Raw genomic sequence first — 16,880 nt, 5'->3', positions numbered from 1 at the left:
CGGTAGCCAGTAGGTAGTAACATTGCCAGAGAATGGTGATTTGCCAGTAACATTGGCGGATTCGGGGCACTGTGTGCATTTGGTCACAGGCCCTCAAAAAACTGGGAAATTCTAATTTGTGCTTCAGAAAGAAATTAAATTCTCTCTTGCTCAATGCTATTAAACTAACCGCCATGGCCTAACTATGCTATCTCATCGTGTGACAGAAGTGAGGTAGATTAATATTTCGCAGGGACTAAGCTATACAAGACGATAACTTTTTCAGCAACCTTTCGATTTTCATCACAATTTTGCTGTTCCACCGGTGACTTTGTTATTTATTGTGCTCAATTCAAGTCAATGGAGATTCTAAATAGTTGTATATCTCTTCGCAATTTGCATCCGCCCGCAGGTGTTAATCTCGCAGCAATCCGGCCCTCAGAGAAAAAAGTTTGGTGACCCCTGGTGTAGTACAAACTTCGAAATAGGAGTAAAGCAAATTTTTAAACAAACGATATCTTTTTCAGATAAATTGAAACAAATTAATAAGTGCCATTCGTGCTGTACTAAGATAAGTTTGGTTATCGTTTTTATAATAGTTCATCACCGTGAAGAGGGTATTACGCTGCTTAGTATTTGAAACTGCTGGTATGACAGATACTCTTGGAAGCTGGTCCTTCGACCCAAACTACAAAGGTGAGAAATTGTGTTTTTAACCTTTTTAATTAGTTAAATTGTTCCAATCTTAAATCACATCACAAATTTTTCTCATCTTTTTGCTATTGTAAAGGTTACCTCAGCATTTAGCAATGTTGGTCTTTTTATACTAACGCAACGTCTGCAGACGGGAAATCAATGTAAAAACAGACTAATTAGCAATGTTGGCCTTTTTATACTAACGCAACGTCTGCAGACGGGAAATCCATGTAAAAACAGACTAATTTGCTGACGATAAGCTGCTAAGCCGATAAACATCACGTCACAGAAACAAACTTCCCCTCACGTTTCCCATGGGATCATCAATTTTTAAAGCTTTGCATTGAAAATATACTGACATGACGTCACCAAGAATGGCGGCAAACCATTTTGTTTGCAAGTTGCTGCGGTCAAATTCGTTACAGTGAGAACACATGACGAATCTTGTTGGAACAATAATATTAGCCTACAATTTTTAACAATTTTGAAATCACTCTTGGCTTTATGAAATTTCAACTGGTATGAGAAATTTCGCACTGGCTATTTTCATTGTATAGTAGGCTAGGTCATTTAAAGATGTGTGTGATTTCAAGTTAACCACGTATTTTAAAACGTAGATATTATTTTTGAAATGTATGTTGCATGAATTGTGAGGTTTATCCGAAAAAACTTGTTGTCAGCATCAAGACATTCCACTCTCGCGTACCCTGCATTGTCCAGCTGATGAACCTGTGTCTATCGTTGTCTCTTCTAAAAAACATAAAATAAAACACTTTTTGAAACATTTCAGAGTTTGGAGAATCACTGAAAAATGAGTACAATGAGACTTCTTGCGAGCAAGACAAGTCTGGGGTGGGATATTTCGAAGTCTTCGCAGCCACCACCGGTACTGTGATATCATTGACCAACTTTATCGTAATCGGCGTTATTCTGTGCGGAGGAAGGAAACTGCGCAAAGCAACATTTTACTGCATTTGCAACTTGGCTGTGGCTGACATGCTTGCTGGGCTTTTACTTCTGTGGATATTTGGCCTTCAGAGGGTAAGCAACGGAGTTCATAGTTTTATTTCTAGCAAAGGAAGTCGTCTGCTTTGCATTTACAGACGTAGAATCAATGTAAAAATGAGATTTTGCAAGTTGGGTTGTTTTGATGTTAGTGTATTGAATCGCTTTAAATCCAATGCAGAAACGTTATGTAGGACTAAAGAAAAAGCAACCAAAAACAGAATAGACTTACAACGACCACATTTTTTCCTCTGTTTGATGTATAACATAAATAAAAGGAGGCCGGTTTTTTTACTTGCCAGAGGAGGAGGAGGAGCGGTTTGCAACGTTGTTGGTTGGTTACACATATTATGTTAATTGTGATAGCAATTGTGCAAAGACGACGAAGCTTGAACTGTTATCCATGAGCGGCCAAGCTTCCCAGTCTAAAGTAGTTTGCTCACATGATCTCCAAACTTCAGCAACAGCAATAAAAGTATCGTGCAAAACATTTAAACACTAGTTTTCAAGCTCGATATACAACATGCATTTTACGTGTCACAATTTAACCTCCCCAAAGTACAAACGTAATGCGATGCTGCAACAAAGCAATCGAAGAAACTTTGCTAAATTAACCCTTTGAGGACCGTTGGTACATATGTGTACCTAGTTCTTGGTACACATATGTACCAACGGTCCTCAAAGGGAGCACAGTTGACACTGGGTCGGCTTCTTCGTCTTTTGGAATTGCCGCACAATAAAAGTAGCGTTTCATATGATGAGTAATATCAACGACAAAAGATGACGACGCGATTGACGTCATTCGCACTCACCAACTCCATTAAGATTACTTCAGTTACCGAATGGCTTGATGTCCAGCAAAGCAAGCGCAAAGATGAAACGCAAGAACAATACTATTTTGAGAAGACTCTTTGTGAAATAACCATCTGGGTCAAGAAAAAAAAACTTTTTTAAAAATCTCAGTTTTATACATGTTGTGGCTGAGGACGCATACAAAAGATATTGGATTCAAATTTTGTGTTCCCATTAAAAATGGTTGCTTTTTGGAAAAAAATTGATGTTACACAAACGCAATAGTGGGTACAAGCGCCCAGACAGTGACTACGTTTGCATGACAACACTGTCCTGCATCTTTCGAACTTCATTTTTTTCCGCTACAAGTATGGAAATGTAGCAAATTTGGGGATGCTGATTTTGAGTCTGTATGTGTTTTTAGACATTATTTTTAAAGAAATAAAAAAAAGTCAAAAGTCATGCAAATTACACTTTGTGTGGAGCTACATGTATTTGAGAGTTTACTGTTATTTTTTTATTCACTTGTTAAGTTATGCATATCAGTTCGCCTCCTCTGTGGATCCTTCTCTTGTATGATGGGCCAATCCTATAAATCAGGGGTCACCAAACTACGGCCCGCGGGCCGGAACCAGCCCGCGAACTGATTTCATCCGGCCCGCCACGTGCTGCGGAAATAACAGCTGCACTACTGTTCAGGAAAAAAGTTGGCAAACTTTTTGTAAAGGACTGACGTTGCTGTTGAGCTACACGCAACCTGGTAATGATTTTTCCATATTGATCAAGAGCACGATGCCCTGTAGTGTATTAGGCCTACAGCAGGGGGTAACTTTTCCAGCAACTTTTCGATTTTCATCAAAACTTTGCTACTCCACCGCTGAATTTGTTATGTATTGTGCTCAATTCAAGTCAATGGAGATTCTAAACAGTTGTAGGCTATATCGTTTCGCAATTTGCATCCGGCCCGCAGGTGTTAATCTCGCAGCAATCCGGCCCACAGAGAAAAAAGTTTGGTGACCCCTGCTATAGATGTTTGCTAGTAGGCTACATGCACCCCTTCATTTTCTTTGTGAAAATGGTTGAAAATCTTTGTTTTTCTGACAGCGGCGCGTTCTGCATCACTTGCACTTTTCGGATTCTCAGAAACTTTGCGTCTCTGTTGAATGATTCGGCCCAGGGGTTTCATCACAATGTGGTGCAGGCCTCATTGATGATTTTAAGTTAGGGCCTTTATAATGGATTTTTTCTTGCTAAATTCTTTAGTGTTCACAAAAATAACAGCCCTTTTAATGGTGTTTTGCCTTAATGATATTGTAGGGACGCCAAAAGTAAAGGTATATACCGCATACTTTTTTCTGGTATTACAGCTTTGGTGCACACGATATGCATACAAGATGTTAGGCGAAGTCTATCGTCTGATGAACAAATGAAACGCGATTTCCGTATATGTAGCAAAACAAGTTTGAGTCATTGCTGCCGCCTGTTGGTTAATTATCATCATCTTCAGACTGTGTTCATTATCATTTTCAGCCTGTGGTAGCCTACTGCTGAGCGAGGACCTTCTTTTCTTGCCAATCCAGTCGATCGTATGTTTTTATGTACCAGCCTTGTTCCAAGGAGAATAGTTCAATCGTTGGTTGTAAAACTCTTCAGTGCTGCCACAATGGTACTGCTATTTTGCATTCATCAAAATATGTTGGCGTCCGCGTTTGCACAACAATCTAACCTCTTAGTATAATTTATTAAGAATCGATTTCGCTATCGTAAAAGCATCTTTAGCTTATTCAAATAGAAATTGGTGTCACAATTAAGTTATTATGATGTCATGAAAAATTTATATAACTTAGACAAATGATAACGATGGCGCAATAAATGAATATATCTATCAGTTGCAATTGGCAGTGTAATGCATTTATTGAGTTCCATTAAGGATAAGCAGTGTAATTTGGCAGTGTAATGTGAACAGTAATAAATTTATAAACATCGTAACTGATAGAAAAAAAGCGACTCCATATTCGTATCCACCATACACAACTTGTCTTAAAAATCACCATTTAAATTTAAGCTAGAAAAAGGTCATGTTTGGTCACCGGCTGAATGGCTTAGTTTGCCCGTCTCTGAATAGGTGACATGGCTTCGATGCCCTGTCTGGTCATAGCCTACTGAAAACGTTTTAAAAATCTTGTTTCTGCTTGACACTTAGCAAAAGGAATAGGCTTAAGATTATATGATAATGCAGGGCTACTCAACTGGCGGACCGCGGTCCGAATCCGGACCTTCTGGGTGTTGATGGTGGACCTTGAGCTTTTGGAAGAATAACCTTGTTGCCACGTTTCAGGGCTTCTTTAAACAAATTTCTACATGGAGGATGCAATTTATACTTTGCTTATCTTAGTTGCTTGGGGGCTTTGACTCCCAGACTACCCAATAGTCACTCCCAGATAGTTTAACTTTCGTGGTTGCATGTGAAATAACTTATTCACCGGACCGCTAAACATATTTAACTTGTCAAACTGGACCTTTGTTAAAATTAATTGAGTAACCCTGTATAATGTATTCGACTGCGGCTTTATACGCTTCACCGGCTGCTTTGTAAATCGCTGATGGGCAACGCATATCTGCAATGGATACAGCGCTACATAAAAACACACATTATTATTATGTTAACCGATGTGATACATTTTAAATTGTAATCCTGCATTGTAATTATATTTTAACGCAATAGCAACAAGCAAATGTAAAGTCAATATATATTCGGGTAAAGCGCTTTATACGTAATACTAGGCCTACTAAAACTGCAACTACTGTACGTCTCCAAGATCCTTTAACAGTACCACAACACCTGAATCTGCATTTGCTACCATACTATCGTGTTACGGAAGTAATTTAGATAAAGCTGTTTCCGCTGTTGTGTCTTACACTCCCGAATCATGATAATCGTTATCACGGGGTAGTTTTCTGGCAAAATTTTTACTACGTAAAAAACTCATCTTGCACACTGCACAGCTCTGCTAAAATGACTGGTTAGCTCTGGCTGGGGTGCCTAAACTTGTTGTGCGCACTGTCGCCATAGTGGCAGTGACGTATCCAGAAAAATACATTTTAGGGAAAAAAAGCAACATTTGGAAGGGACGCAAATATTTTAATATTTTAAATAAAGAGTTTGTTTAAAAATATAGCTGCTGCAGGCGTTGTAATAATATTAAAAACCCCTTTTTGAATAATAAGATTAAATTTGTTTGGGAGTAAGCGCTTACTCCCTCAAGCCGTCCATGGCTACGTTCCTGCGTAGCGCCAACCTACCCTACCGCAGAATATTGGGTGCCCGTCTGGAGCTGCAGTGCCGGTGCCACCAAGTCGACCCTGCTATAAACAACAACGTGCAATGGCCACTCAATATCTGGAACGAACACCCTTGGACAACCTTCTTGCCCTTGCAGATTTTACAGAAAGATGTTATTTCCCATTGATACATGGTTGAGCGGAGAAGTATGACGCCCGCACGAAAACGGTTAAGGTCCTCTCACGCCTGCCTTGGACAAGCAGATGGAACGAGTATCGGCGTAGGGGATAAACGTACAACTTCAGAGTTTCGAGGGTGATAGCTGAAGAACCTCTTGAACTTTTAGGACGGTTATAACTAAGAAGACGAGACATCAATGATATTGTGTGCTAATTCCGGAACGAATAAACTTATTCTGCTCCTTTTATAGTTTAATGATTACAAAACCTTACCAAGACGAGGTAACCTGTAAAAAAATCAAACTGAATGTTAATGATGTCTGGATGCAACAAAATTAGGAAATGATGATGTAATAATTTATTGCTAACGCTGGATCGCCATACAAAGATAGCTTCCAATAAACTTCTATTCTGTGCCGTTATACATTATGAGCTTGCCAACGTAAACTGAACAGGAGTAGTGGATTAGTTCAAAAACTTTAACATTTAAAAAACCTTTTTTAGGGAGGTAGCCTTAAAACGAAAAATATTTCAATGGTTTTCAACCTTATCGTCTGGCATATACTTTTGTATTATTGTATATCGTACTTTTTGCATCACTAATTAATGGGTAAACAGCGGGATTTATCTCATGGGGATAACATCAATGAAGTTTGAGTGCAACATTCGTTAAACGCAAAAAATAGCCTTTTTTACATGCTATAGACATACTCGTTGATGATCGCTCATATGCCAGATAGAAAATTAGTGAAAATTATAAAATCAACGTCTGCAGACGTTGAATCAATGTAAAAAATGAAGGATTGACTGTCTGGGATGCTTGCATCTTCAAGTGTGACCACTCTCGATATCCATGCGATCAAGGACCGCTGATCGCCTGAAAGTGTAAAGATTGTCTTAAAGATCAAACACAGTCTATAAATTGCAACATCAGCCACATATGTTTTGAAACAAATATCTCAATTGAAAGAAGTTACGTCATGGTATTTCCTTTTTCTCCCACACGTAGGTCGTCACCTTTTGACTATGATGAGTAAAGCTGGCAGGTAACATTTCTTGCTATTACCGGCCTATAAACCGGCAGAACAATGAAGATACGTATTTTTACCGAAACGTGTTTTGGTAAATCATTTACAAAAGATCAAGCCAAAGCATAAACAAAAATCTTCTTAAAGCGATCAAAGTGTGACAAAATCTCCGTGGAGAGTATTGGCGGTCGTTAATAAAAACGATTGTAAGTACAGTGCACAATACTCTCTAGCATTCAAATGTGTGCAAGGGTATTTTGCTTTTACAGTACATTTTTATTTATCAAACCAACAGCGTAAAACAGTACCAACTAATTTTTAGCAGCTTGCAAGTCGATCCGACACCGTAAACTTAACGTGACAAAACCTAAGACATTGTCACTCATAGAGTGACGTCCCAGATGGCGTTTCATGATACATAAAACAAAGCTAACGTAGCGTTTTTGCTTGGCTGCCGATATCCATTTGATTGGAACTGGAAAGATGAGCTTGTATCAGGTTTCTTGCAATCTCTCGCAATCTCTCGCAATCTCTCTCTGCAATTTCTTGCAATCTTGCAAAGATTGTTGTTGTAAACTGTAGAAGCTCTTATCTTATTCAAACGGCGTAAGACCTGGTCGATTGGTGTAGCGACAGCCGTTAGGAAACATCTGACACAAACGAAATCGCTTTTCAACGCATTTGGTGCACATGCTGCTGTTGTTGCCTATGAAATATCAAAGCTTGCATGCTAATTTCAACGTTATGCAATAGGGCAAATATTTCCTGCTGTTAGGCAATGAGATGATGTTGCATGATATTGTTTATTACTGAGCTATTTACATATCGTTTATTATTATTATTGTCATGTTTGAAAGCAATATCGATTTAAACCACTCCGTCTAACTACTGTAGGCCAACATCTTAAAACTGGCTAATTTGAAACACGTAGGCTACTCTAGGAGTTTTTCTCATTTAATCTTGAATTAAGTATTTGAACTTCATGATTAAACAAACAAAAAACTTCGTGATATAACAGCGGACTTTTAACATTTATCGACTTTACAGTTGTACAACTTTTATTTTTTTAATTTTAATGCTTGAAACGTAGCAAGTTCATTGCAGATTTATTAAGGCTGATCACAACGAAAGTAGCCTATGTGTAAGTTTTGAAATGTTTCGTGTTTCCACGCAGAATTTCTTTGTCTTGATTGTGTTTCGAATAATTATTCCTCTTGTGAAGAACTTCATTTTGTTGAATGTCCAATCGTTTGTCATAGTGTAAGCCTAGCCAAAAGTTGGTTTCATGTTGATCAAGAATATTCGCTCCTAACAGCTCGAAGATATATGCTTGAATATGGTTGCTCTAGCTGTTATTTATTTTCAGATTGCTTTGCCATTTCGAACCGCAACTTCTGAATTGGTCCAAAAAGCCTTTTGGGCTGTAACTGTCTGGTCTTCGGTTTTGAGCCAACTGGTAATCGCTATAGACCGATATTGTTACGTAACACAAGGCTATGGAAATGGGGCGGGAAAACAGGAAAGGGGAACCCAGGCCCGAAAAAGGTAAACCTAGTTCAGTCTTTCATCTCCTCTCTCCCAAAAAATAAAAATAAACCCAAATTTAATGAAGATTTTTCTTTTCTGCTTAGCAGTTTATATTTTGCTTGTAAGACGAAATTAATTTTGCATTATAAGTTGTTGTAATTCTAAATTATGTCATCTTTTCCTTGAAAGCTTTTGACTTCAGAAATAAATGAACTAAGGCGTCGAGTGATCGGGTCTTTGTTTATTACCCGTTTTTTTTTTTTTTTTGTTAAACGTATTTAATGCCGCCATTGCAATTAACTCCATCACTAGTCTAGTCAAGTTGTCATTTGAAAGCAAATAAATTTTAAGAGAACATCGGACATTATTGGTGAGACACCTCCCTTTGGGAGTTTAATAACATTTTGTGTAAACTAATATCATCTAATTTTGACCACAACAAAAACCAAAGCGCTTGCAGATGAGGTCTGCCGTCAGAAGTGGTCACTTCCTTTGTGGGAGCTGTGAGATAGGAAATTCAGCCAGAAGCCCATACGTAGATTAGGAACAATGAATTGAGTAGGGCTGATTCATTATTATCCACCAGATGTTTGATGTTCCTGTTTCCTAAAGCTCTTGTCTGGATTAACTGAAATACAGTAGGCTAGATATAATATTTAATGCCTTCAAATTAAAAAGAGTCTGTCAAAACTCATTAAAGTTTAAAAACTGCTGAACCTTTTAACAAAGAATCTCATAAAACAATTTCGTTTTTGTCCGACACGTAGGCTGCAGTTGATTCAGGATCTGTGCTTGAAACAAATAACACCAAGTTGTGGGAAGAAAATAGCAAAGTATTTTAATATATTTTATTCTTTTATTTCTCAGCTTGAGAATTTACCCTTCTTTTTCTGATAGACTAGTCACCCGGCCAATCACTATTCTTTGTTAGAAATTGTGAGTCAATCCTTCTTGCTTTCATCACAGTTTACCTTGCAGGTGGGTCAAATTAGGGATGGCGATCACCTGGTTGATTCCACTTTTCACATTTGTGTTGCCGGTGGCAACGAATTGGAACTGTCTGGAGAGTTGTGCTTGCTTTGTGGAAAAAAACAGTACATCGCATGTGTATTACATGATTTGCTTTCCTTTGGATCATTGCTCTCTGGTGAGTTACTTTATGAATTGCTGAAAAATAAAGTTTTTTTATTGGCAAAAAATTCAGAAATTTTGAAGAGCTTAGTAGTCGAATGGTCAGTGATAAGAGTATAGTCTGCTTTCTCGTCTAAGCGCAACAACTTCAACACGTGAGCTAAGGATGAAATATGAAATTTAGCAATCCCTGAGTTTTAAGCCTACGTTTAGGAAACAACTAGTAGCCTATGTTGCAGCACACACGGAAAAGTGGGTTGGTCTTAAAATTCTTCTTAAACAAAGAAATAGGTTTCAAGTATATTTTCTATTTTTTGAAATCAATAAAGTGAACGAGACCCTGGTCTTATCATCTTCAAACTGGAAGATTTTCATTTGCAAGATAAAACCACTCATTATAACCACCAAGCGACGTTTCGTTGAAAGTAAAACATTTGCCTCGCTTTTGTTTTTCCGAACGCTCCGCAACAACGCAGGCTAGCATTTCGTGAAGTCAACAAGGAACAGCGACAAAACGTTGATTTAGGAATTTTGCTTTGTTTTGCAGACAAATCCCCCTTTTACAAAAGGCTCAATGCTCTACTTGGGCCTGTCATTGCTGCTAATGCCAACAATACCTTGCATTTTGTATGCAAAGATATTTCACTTCGTTCACACTTCTACCAAGAAACTGAAAGCAAACCAGAACCGACCTTCCGTAACAGCCAACCACAGTTCAGGCGATGTAGATTCTAGAGTCCACCAAAGCAGTAGCCCTCCGGGTAAGTAGTTAAGCCGTTGTCTGACTGATCCAGTCTGGCTTTAGACCACTGTAGTAATGTATGCTTACATTGTAGGCCTACTGTTAATTTACATTTGACTTGGTATTGGTATTCCGAATTAATGTTCCTTGAACCAACGGTGGCCTTAGCGTTTTGCACCTCCTGTTTAAAACGTATTATTCGGACAAACCTAGAAAAATAAGCTAATAAAATTAATGACCATTGTCGGGTTTAGGCCTTCAAGCAGAGTTTGAGATAGAGGAAATTGCTCTTTTTCCACGTAGGCTGCCAACCACATTTAATTCATTATGTTTATGCATTTTCATATAAAATTATTTCCTTTTTCTACCTTGACTTGCAAACGTGGTTGGAATAATATGCACAATTTTAACCACGTCACTTAAAAATTAAACCACATTCATTCTTATGATACCTTGTTTATTTTGAAGATGAAAGCTGATTGCAAGGGTTTATAGCACATGTTTTGAACTTCTAAATATGGTTTAACATCTTTTCAGAGTCTCAGTTGTGCTCCAGTGGCCACAATGTCAATGATGTGAGCATGGCATCCTCAACATCTTTAGAAGAAAGACAACATCCATTAAAAGAAACCAGCTGTCAACAATTGACTCCGAAAAAGAGTAAAAAGAAAGAGCAAAAAACTTTATGTGGACATCGGATCCGTACAAAAATTTGCGGAGTTTCTGAAACAGCAGCTGACGAAGAAAAAGGTGCGAATCATTCTCAACACCACAGAAAGAGCCTGTTACCGTCTAGTGGTACGTTTTCCAAATTGCTTAAGAAGAACTGGTCCAAAAATAAGCAGCGCGATCTACGCCTGTTGCAGACCCTTGTGATCATCCTTGGTCTGTTACTGATCAGTACTCTACCACTTGGAATTCTCTTCACGCTTTCCTACACTGAAACAAACAAAAGTTTCGTCTTTTCTGCCAAGATCCTTCTTACCACTTCGCTTATCAATTCAATGCTAAACCCCTGGATATACTTTTGGCGCTTTTCAGAAATGCGTGTTGCAATGCGAAAGCTTTTTTGTTCGCATCTTCAACGCAATCGCAACAGTGTCCGAAGCAACAGGCGTGAAAGTGCCCCAAACAGGCGCCATGATGACGAAAGAGGAGCCCATAACTTAGGGGCCACATTGGAAAAAAATCACAAATTCAAGGCCAAAGGAAAACATCCCACAGATAACTCCAGATTCGCCACGAACAGCAGTAACAGCGCGCTTTGATAACTGACCAGTTTTAAATCTGTGTTGTAAATTGGTGTAAACGTGTGACCTTCTGTGTTCAATTTTATTTTATTTGCACGTTTTTTATTGTCACAGAAAATCGTTAGCCTTTACTTACTTTTTAAACTTCTGCAACAAGTATCTGTAAAAAGTTTTTTGGTTTCATCAGTATATAACTCAAACTACCAACAAATTAGTCAAAGTATTTGACGACAATGGAGTCAATGGTAAGGAATATTTTTTGAATTTATGTAGGCTACTGAGTGTGGGTTACAACACGTATAATGGCCTAAATAAATTATAATAATTGATCATCAGTAATACTCATTTCATGATCAATAGTAATATTGTCCCTTATGTTGATTTGATTTTTTTTTTTCGTTAGTAATTTAGTTGTAACAAACAATATGACACTGCCAAGTATGATGGATGGTGTGATGGGTAGGCTGCTAATTATTTCCCAAGTACTTTTTCAAAAACATTTCTTTTTCAATTTGAAAAGGTTTAACACCCATTACTTTTAAGTTGAGCTGTGTTGCAGGCTATACGACATATGGCACTGTAAATGTGATTGCAAGAAGTCAAGATTGATTTTCCATGTAAAGTTGTTAAACTTTAATTATCCAACTACCACAGCTCGTATTGTCAGTATTTGAATCAATATAAAAAACAAGTATTTTGCTAGCTTGGCAAAAGTCAACAGGCCTTGTCACATTTGCAGAGGTTTTTATAAGCCAGAGGCTCCCAAAGCAGTAGCTATAATTACAGTATTTTGAAAACAAAACCAGACTGTGACGATAATTTTGTGCTGCTAGGCTATACCTGATTTAACTTAAATTTGTACGAATAATCACTTAATCAGTGTTACCTAAGCTGTTGCATTGCATTATACTTGCACACTAGTATCGAACAATTTTTTGTCAAAGTTGCTTATCTTATCTAAGAGTTGATAACAAATAGTTGCCTACAAATTATTCTGCAGTCAAATATGATAACTGGACAACTGTAAAAAAACTCGGCTACGTCTACCATTCATGAACCGACACTGCAGCTTTAGATACTAGGCTGTGAATTTGACGTTTCACCCAATTTATGTTTTCGTATTTTTCTTGTTTAATTATTTGTAACTATTACAAGAATGCAATAGATTGAGTATCTGGATTTGCCAGTCCGCCTCTTTCGACGCTCACGAACCCTCCGAAACGCCGTTCCAAAACACAAAAATCCGAACCTTGCCGGCTACAAGACTGCCCACTACGGAACGACGACATGTGTAGTGTACCACAAAGAACTGTGTTTACAAGATCATGTGTAAGAAATGCAGGGAAAGCTACATAGGTAGCACGATCTGACCACTTCACTCCCGCCTGAAAGAACACCTGAGCTCAGATAAAAGTTCGGCCTTTGATCATCACCAACAGTGCCTCGCCGACTTTGAATTTACAATCATTGCTGGAGAAAACGACGCGGTACAATTGCAGTGCAAAGAGGCCATTTTCATAAGTAGACAAAATCCAAACATCAACAACCGTGCCGAAAGGGAAGAACTACGTCATCTAATCTATTAATCAACCAATTCAACAAAATTTCACAGCAATAACGCTTAATAGCACAAAGACTCAACAACCAGCAGCCTCAAGCTAAACCAAAGAGCCACATTAAAGAACCACTCACTGACTTCAACACCATTCGTCATAGCACACGACTAGGAAACTGTGTTCCGAAAGGTAGTGCAATTCCCTATTGCCACAATGAACTCGCAGCATCAGGCTAAAACAGGTCGTTACAAGACTGTTTATTTAGTAGTCATTTTGCAATTATTTTCTCAGCTTTATAGCCGCTGCGACCTATACAGTATATACATGGACAAGCATGGTCGTGATACCAGCTTAGTGTTCGAGTGGTTTCGCTTTTGGCTCTAGTCCTGGTGAATCTAAGATCGATTCCAGTTCGGGTCAAACCGAAGACTTTAAAAACGGTACCGATTGTGTTCTTTCTTGCATGAAGCGTTGAGAATAAGTCGGGTAATAATGTGATAACATCGTAAACCTGCTGTAAAATTAAAAATGAGTACTGTCGCAAAAAAGATCTTAGCTGTTGTAAGCGACAATAAATAAAACCATAACATTATTGTTACATGGTCGCCATGCTTATAACCTGCGGTCTACCAATCAAGCACTGACAGGATCTGTGTAAAAGTAGAGATTTAATGTGAATGCGTTGCTGCCACTCAAAACCATGTGGCACAATATGCTAATAATTGACCTGAATCAAACAAATAATTCCGAGTTATCTTGTTCTTGGCGGTCAATGCTTTCAATGCCAATCGCTGAGATGGAGTAAAATGCAACCAGGATTTTTATACGTAGCCCAAATAGCAACTAGCTAGCCTACCGGTATTTAGCAAATTAAGCAACGTCATGCATGATTTGTTGCTTGGCTTATTTGTCAGTAGGCTAAATAGCTTTTATGAAAGAAATACTGTAGCTAACTGTTACTTACTGGAGAAGCAAATGCAGTAATCTTAATTAGAGATTATATTATGGTTGTTCTGATTTATGATAGCCTATTTAAGCAGGCCGATCTCAATTTAAACTATAGAACTAATAATATTATTGCACTCAGGGTGAACGGTTACTTACAGTCTTACAGAAGCTTGTTTGAATGCAATCTATTGTAACTAAATATAAGCATACGGTACATACTTTGGCAATGTAGGCTAGCTTAATCTATAGACCAGAGGCGTGCAACATACGGCCCGCGGGCCAGAGCACGGCCCGCGGTACCCATTTACGTGGCCCGCACATTCTTCATCAAGTAGCCCATTATTTTTAAATACTTTTCACTGTTAGATCGGAGGATGTTGTTATTTGTAACGTCATCATTAGCATTATTGACTTTTAGCATTATTACATCATTAGTAGGGCCATTTAAAGTCATTAAAGTCATATTTTTTTCTATGCATCAGTAAGTCGTGAAATCAATTTTAACGCAAAAACCGCATCCCTATGAGGTATATTAAGAAAGTTATGAAGTCATATAAAGTCATATTTTCCTGGTTAGGTCATATATCAGCTTTTTAAGTTTTATAGTCATATTTTTGAGTTATAAAGTCATACCGTTGTATACTTTAAATAAAAAGTACCAATTTAAGCGGTGAAGCAATTAAGCACTAAGAATGTAAGGCAATTTCTGATTGAACAAAGGCAAACTGTAGGATTAGCCTACATAACACTTACAGTCACAGACCTATATTTTATGAGGTCACACATTGCATTAAAGTGAAAGAAATAGTCAATGCATGGGAAGGTGAAGGAGTTATTGTAAAGAGCGTCAAAAATTCAGTCAACGATCCAAAGTTGACTAGTCAGTTAACAGAAATATGCCTCCACTACAACAATATTTCGAACTTAATACTCAAAATGGAAAGTTGTACATACACCATCAAAGAGGCCCATGCTAATCTAAATGCCCTTGATTTCGGAAAAGATCCGCTTGAGCTCAAAAATTACATTAAGAAGCGATTGGACAAAAACGATGTGAAACAAATTATGGAGCTACAAAGACAAGACATTTCACCAGCGCTTTATGCAAAACTGCAGAAGTGTCAACCCACGTCACTGCTGTGGAGCGCTCATTTTCCTTACTAAAGTCATTTTACGTCCAAATCGTAACTTCAAAGACTCTTACATTCCACACTACATGAAACTGTACTACAACAGCTACGCCACAGTGGTTTAAAATAAAAATGGATGTGTATTACTGTTATGTTGCGTATGTTTTACTCTTTAGTTCCGTGAGTGATGTTGTTCGCATGTAAAAATAAACGATTTGCACATAAAGTCATATAAAGTCATATTTTCCAAAAAATAAAGTCATATTATTGATTTTTTAAGGTCATATAAAAATGGCCCTAATCATTAGCATTATTGTTGCGTCATTAGTAAGCGTTGCAGAAAACCGCCTTGTTCTTCTGGCAATGATTTAGTAACATAAATCTTACGTACTTTATGGGTGCAGTGTGGTGAATATATTAATATTTATTCTACAAAAAGCTTAGCATAGTAAAAATGTCTACAAGTAAGAAAAGGAAGGTTGATTATGAAAGGCGGAAGTTCAACAATGAATAGTGTATAAATTACTTCGTTGTTCAACACAATCAAGATGTTGTTTGCCTGATTTGTCAAAACACTATAGCAGTAATGAAAGAGTACAATATCAAGCGACACTACTGTGCAAAACACTCTGCTAATTATGATAGCATTGTGGGTCAATTACGGTTGACAAAATGCAGCAGTTGAAAAAGTCTTTGAGCAAACAGCAAGAGGTATTTCACGGTTACAAGAAAGACATTGAGCTTGTTACAAAACTGAGCTTCAAGATATCTGAAACTCAATGTGTAACTTGATTGTGTGTACTTTTCCATTAAATAAGTTGTTCATATAAATTCATGTGTTATTCGATAGACTGGCCCTCAGCATCATTATAATTGTACGTTGTGGCCCATTGCGATAAACAGTTGCACGCCCCTGCTATAGACAAACGAACTATTAGCGGGGTTCGGCTTAGACGGAAAAGAGTTCGGAAAAGAATATTTGTAGCCTACAGTTGAAATTGAAAGCACTTTCAGCAATTATAATAGCACTAAATTTAAACAAATTTCCTAAATTCCTATATTTTGGTTGAAAAATGAATGTGGGTTTGTAACCTTTTGCAGCTTTAAAATTACAAACTAGACTACTAAAACATGCAGAAAATAAGTTACAACCGGGAGTCCAACCTTTATTTCTTACTTCTAAACTATAGCGTTGACATGGGGGTCCCTTTTGGACCCGGGGCCTGGATAATTTTAGAGACTCGTAACATGTTTAAGAGGCCCAGGAACTTGAAGAAGCCATCTCGTATTCTTTCAATATACTTGTCCGTGGTGCGTTTTTCTTACCTCCAGTCTATTTCTTCCTCTTGAATCTGAGAACATCAACGGCCTATTTAGGTTAATTTACTGAAGGACATATAGAAAACATCTTCTATTCATCTAAAGTGTTATTCTGACAGTCCCGAATGCCTTTTAGCACTAAACTTTGGCCTACTCGATATTTATTTGGCAGTGAGACTTGGGCCAAACCTCTACTCCACCGAAAATTGGCAACATCACTTAAATTTTAACAAAAAGTTTTGATTTTTTTTTTGGATAGTTGCCTCACAATCCAAAATAACCAACACTTATTTTCTGACTGAAAGCTAAATTCC

General features: G+C 37.8%; 1 protein-coding gene and 1 long non-coding RNA gene across 4 annotated transcripts; one reads left to right on the top strand and one right to left on the bottom strand.

The window, feature by feature from the left end:
• The first annotated feature begins 554 nt into the window (after positions 1-554).
• LOC145766315 (uncharacterized) lies at positions 555-13,846 on the top strand. The gene is made up of 6 exons (XM_082577997.1): positions 555-675; positions 1,466-1,716; positions 8,329-8,507; positions 9,468-9,636; positions 10,168-10,381; positions 10,900-13,846. Exons 1-6 carry the CDS (start codon positions 630-632, stop codon positions 11,628-11,630), a joined length of 1,590 nt encoding a protein of 529 aa, XP_082434123.1. The 5' UTR covers positions 555-629; the 3' UTR covers positions 11,631-13,846.
• LOC145767461 (uncharacterized) lies at positions 8,741-16,754 on the bottom strand. Of its 3 annotated transcripts, none has more exons than XR_014288786.1 (3): positions 16,424-16,754; positions 9,461-9,656; positions 8,741-9,117 (listed from the first exon to the last, which is right to left on the bottom strand). It is a non-coding gene; the product is annotated as an uncharacterized LOC145767461 (long non-coding RNA). The 3 variants fall into 3 exon arrangements; XR_014288785.1 differs by having other exon boundaries at positions 16,573-16,754; XR_014288787.1 differs by lacking the exon at positions 16,424-16,754 and adding an exon at positions 14,336-14,466.
• Between the last annotated feature and the right edge of the window lie 126 nt (positions 16,755-16,880).

The sequence above is a fragment of the Aplidium turbinatum genome, chromosome 3 (assembly GCF_918807975.1).
Source record: "Aplidium turbinatum chromosome 3, kaAplTurb1.1, whole genome shotgun sequence".
NCBI lineage: Eukaryota > Metazoa > Chordata > Ascidiacea > Aplousobranchia > Polyclinidae > Aplidium > Aplidium turbinatum.
This window is presented reverse-complemented; position numbering and strand designations above follow the sequence as displayed.

Coding starts and splice junctions, on each gene's coding strand:
- LOC145766315 (XM_082577997.1), top strand. CDS start 630: ATGACAGATACTCTTGGAAGCTGGTCCTTCGACCCAAACTACAAAG. Junction 8,508..9,467: donor GGAACCCAGGCCCGAAAAAG/GTAAACCTAGTT, acceptor TTTACCTTGCAG/GTGGGTCAAATTAGGGATGG. Junction 10,382..10,899: donor CCAAAGCAGTAGCCCTCCGG/GTAAGTAGTTAA, acceptor ACATCTTTTCAG/AGTCTCAGTTGTGCTCCAGT.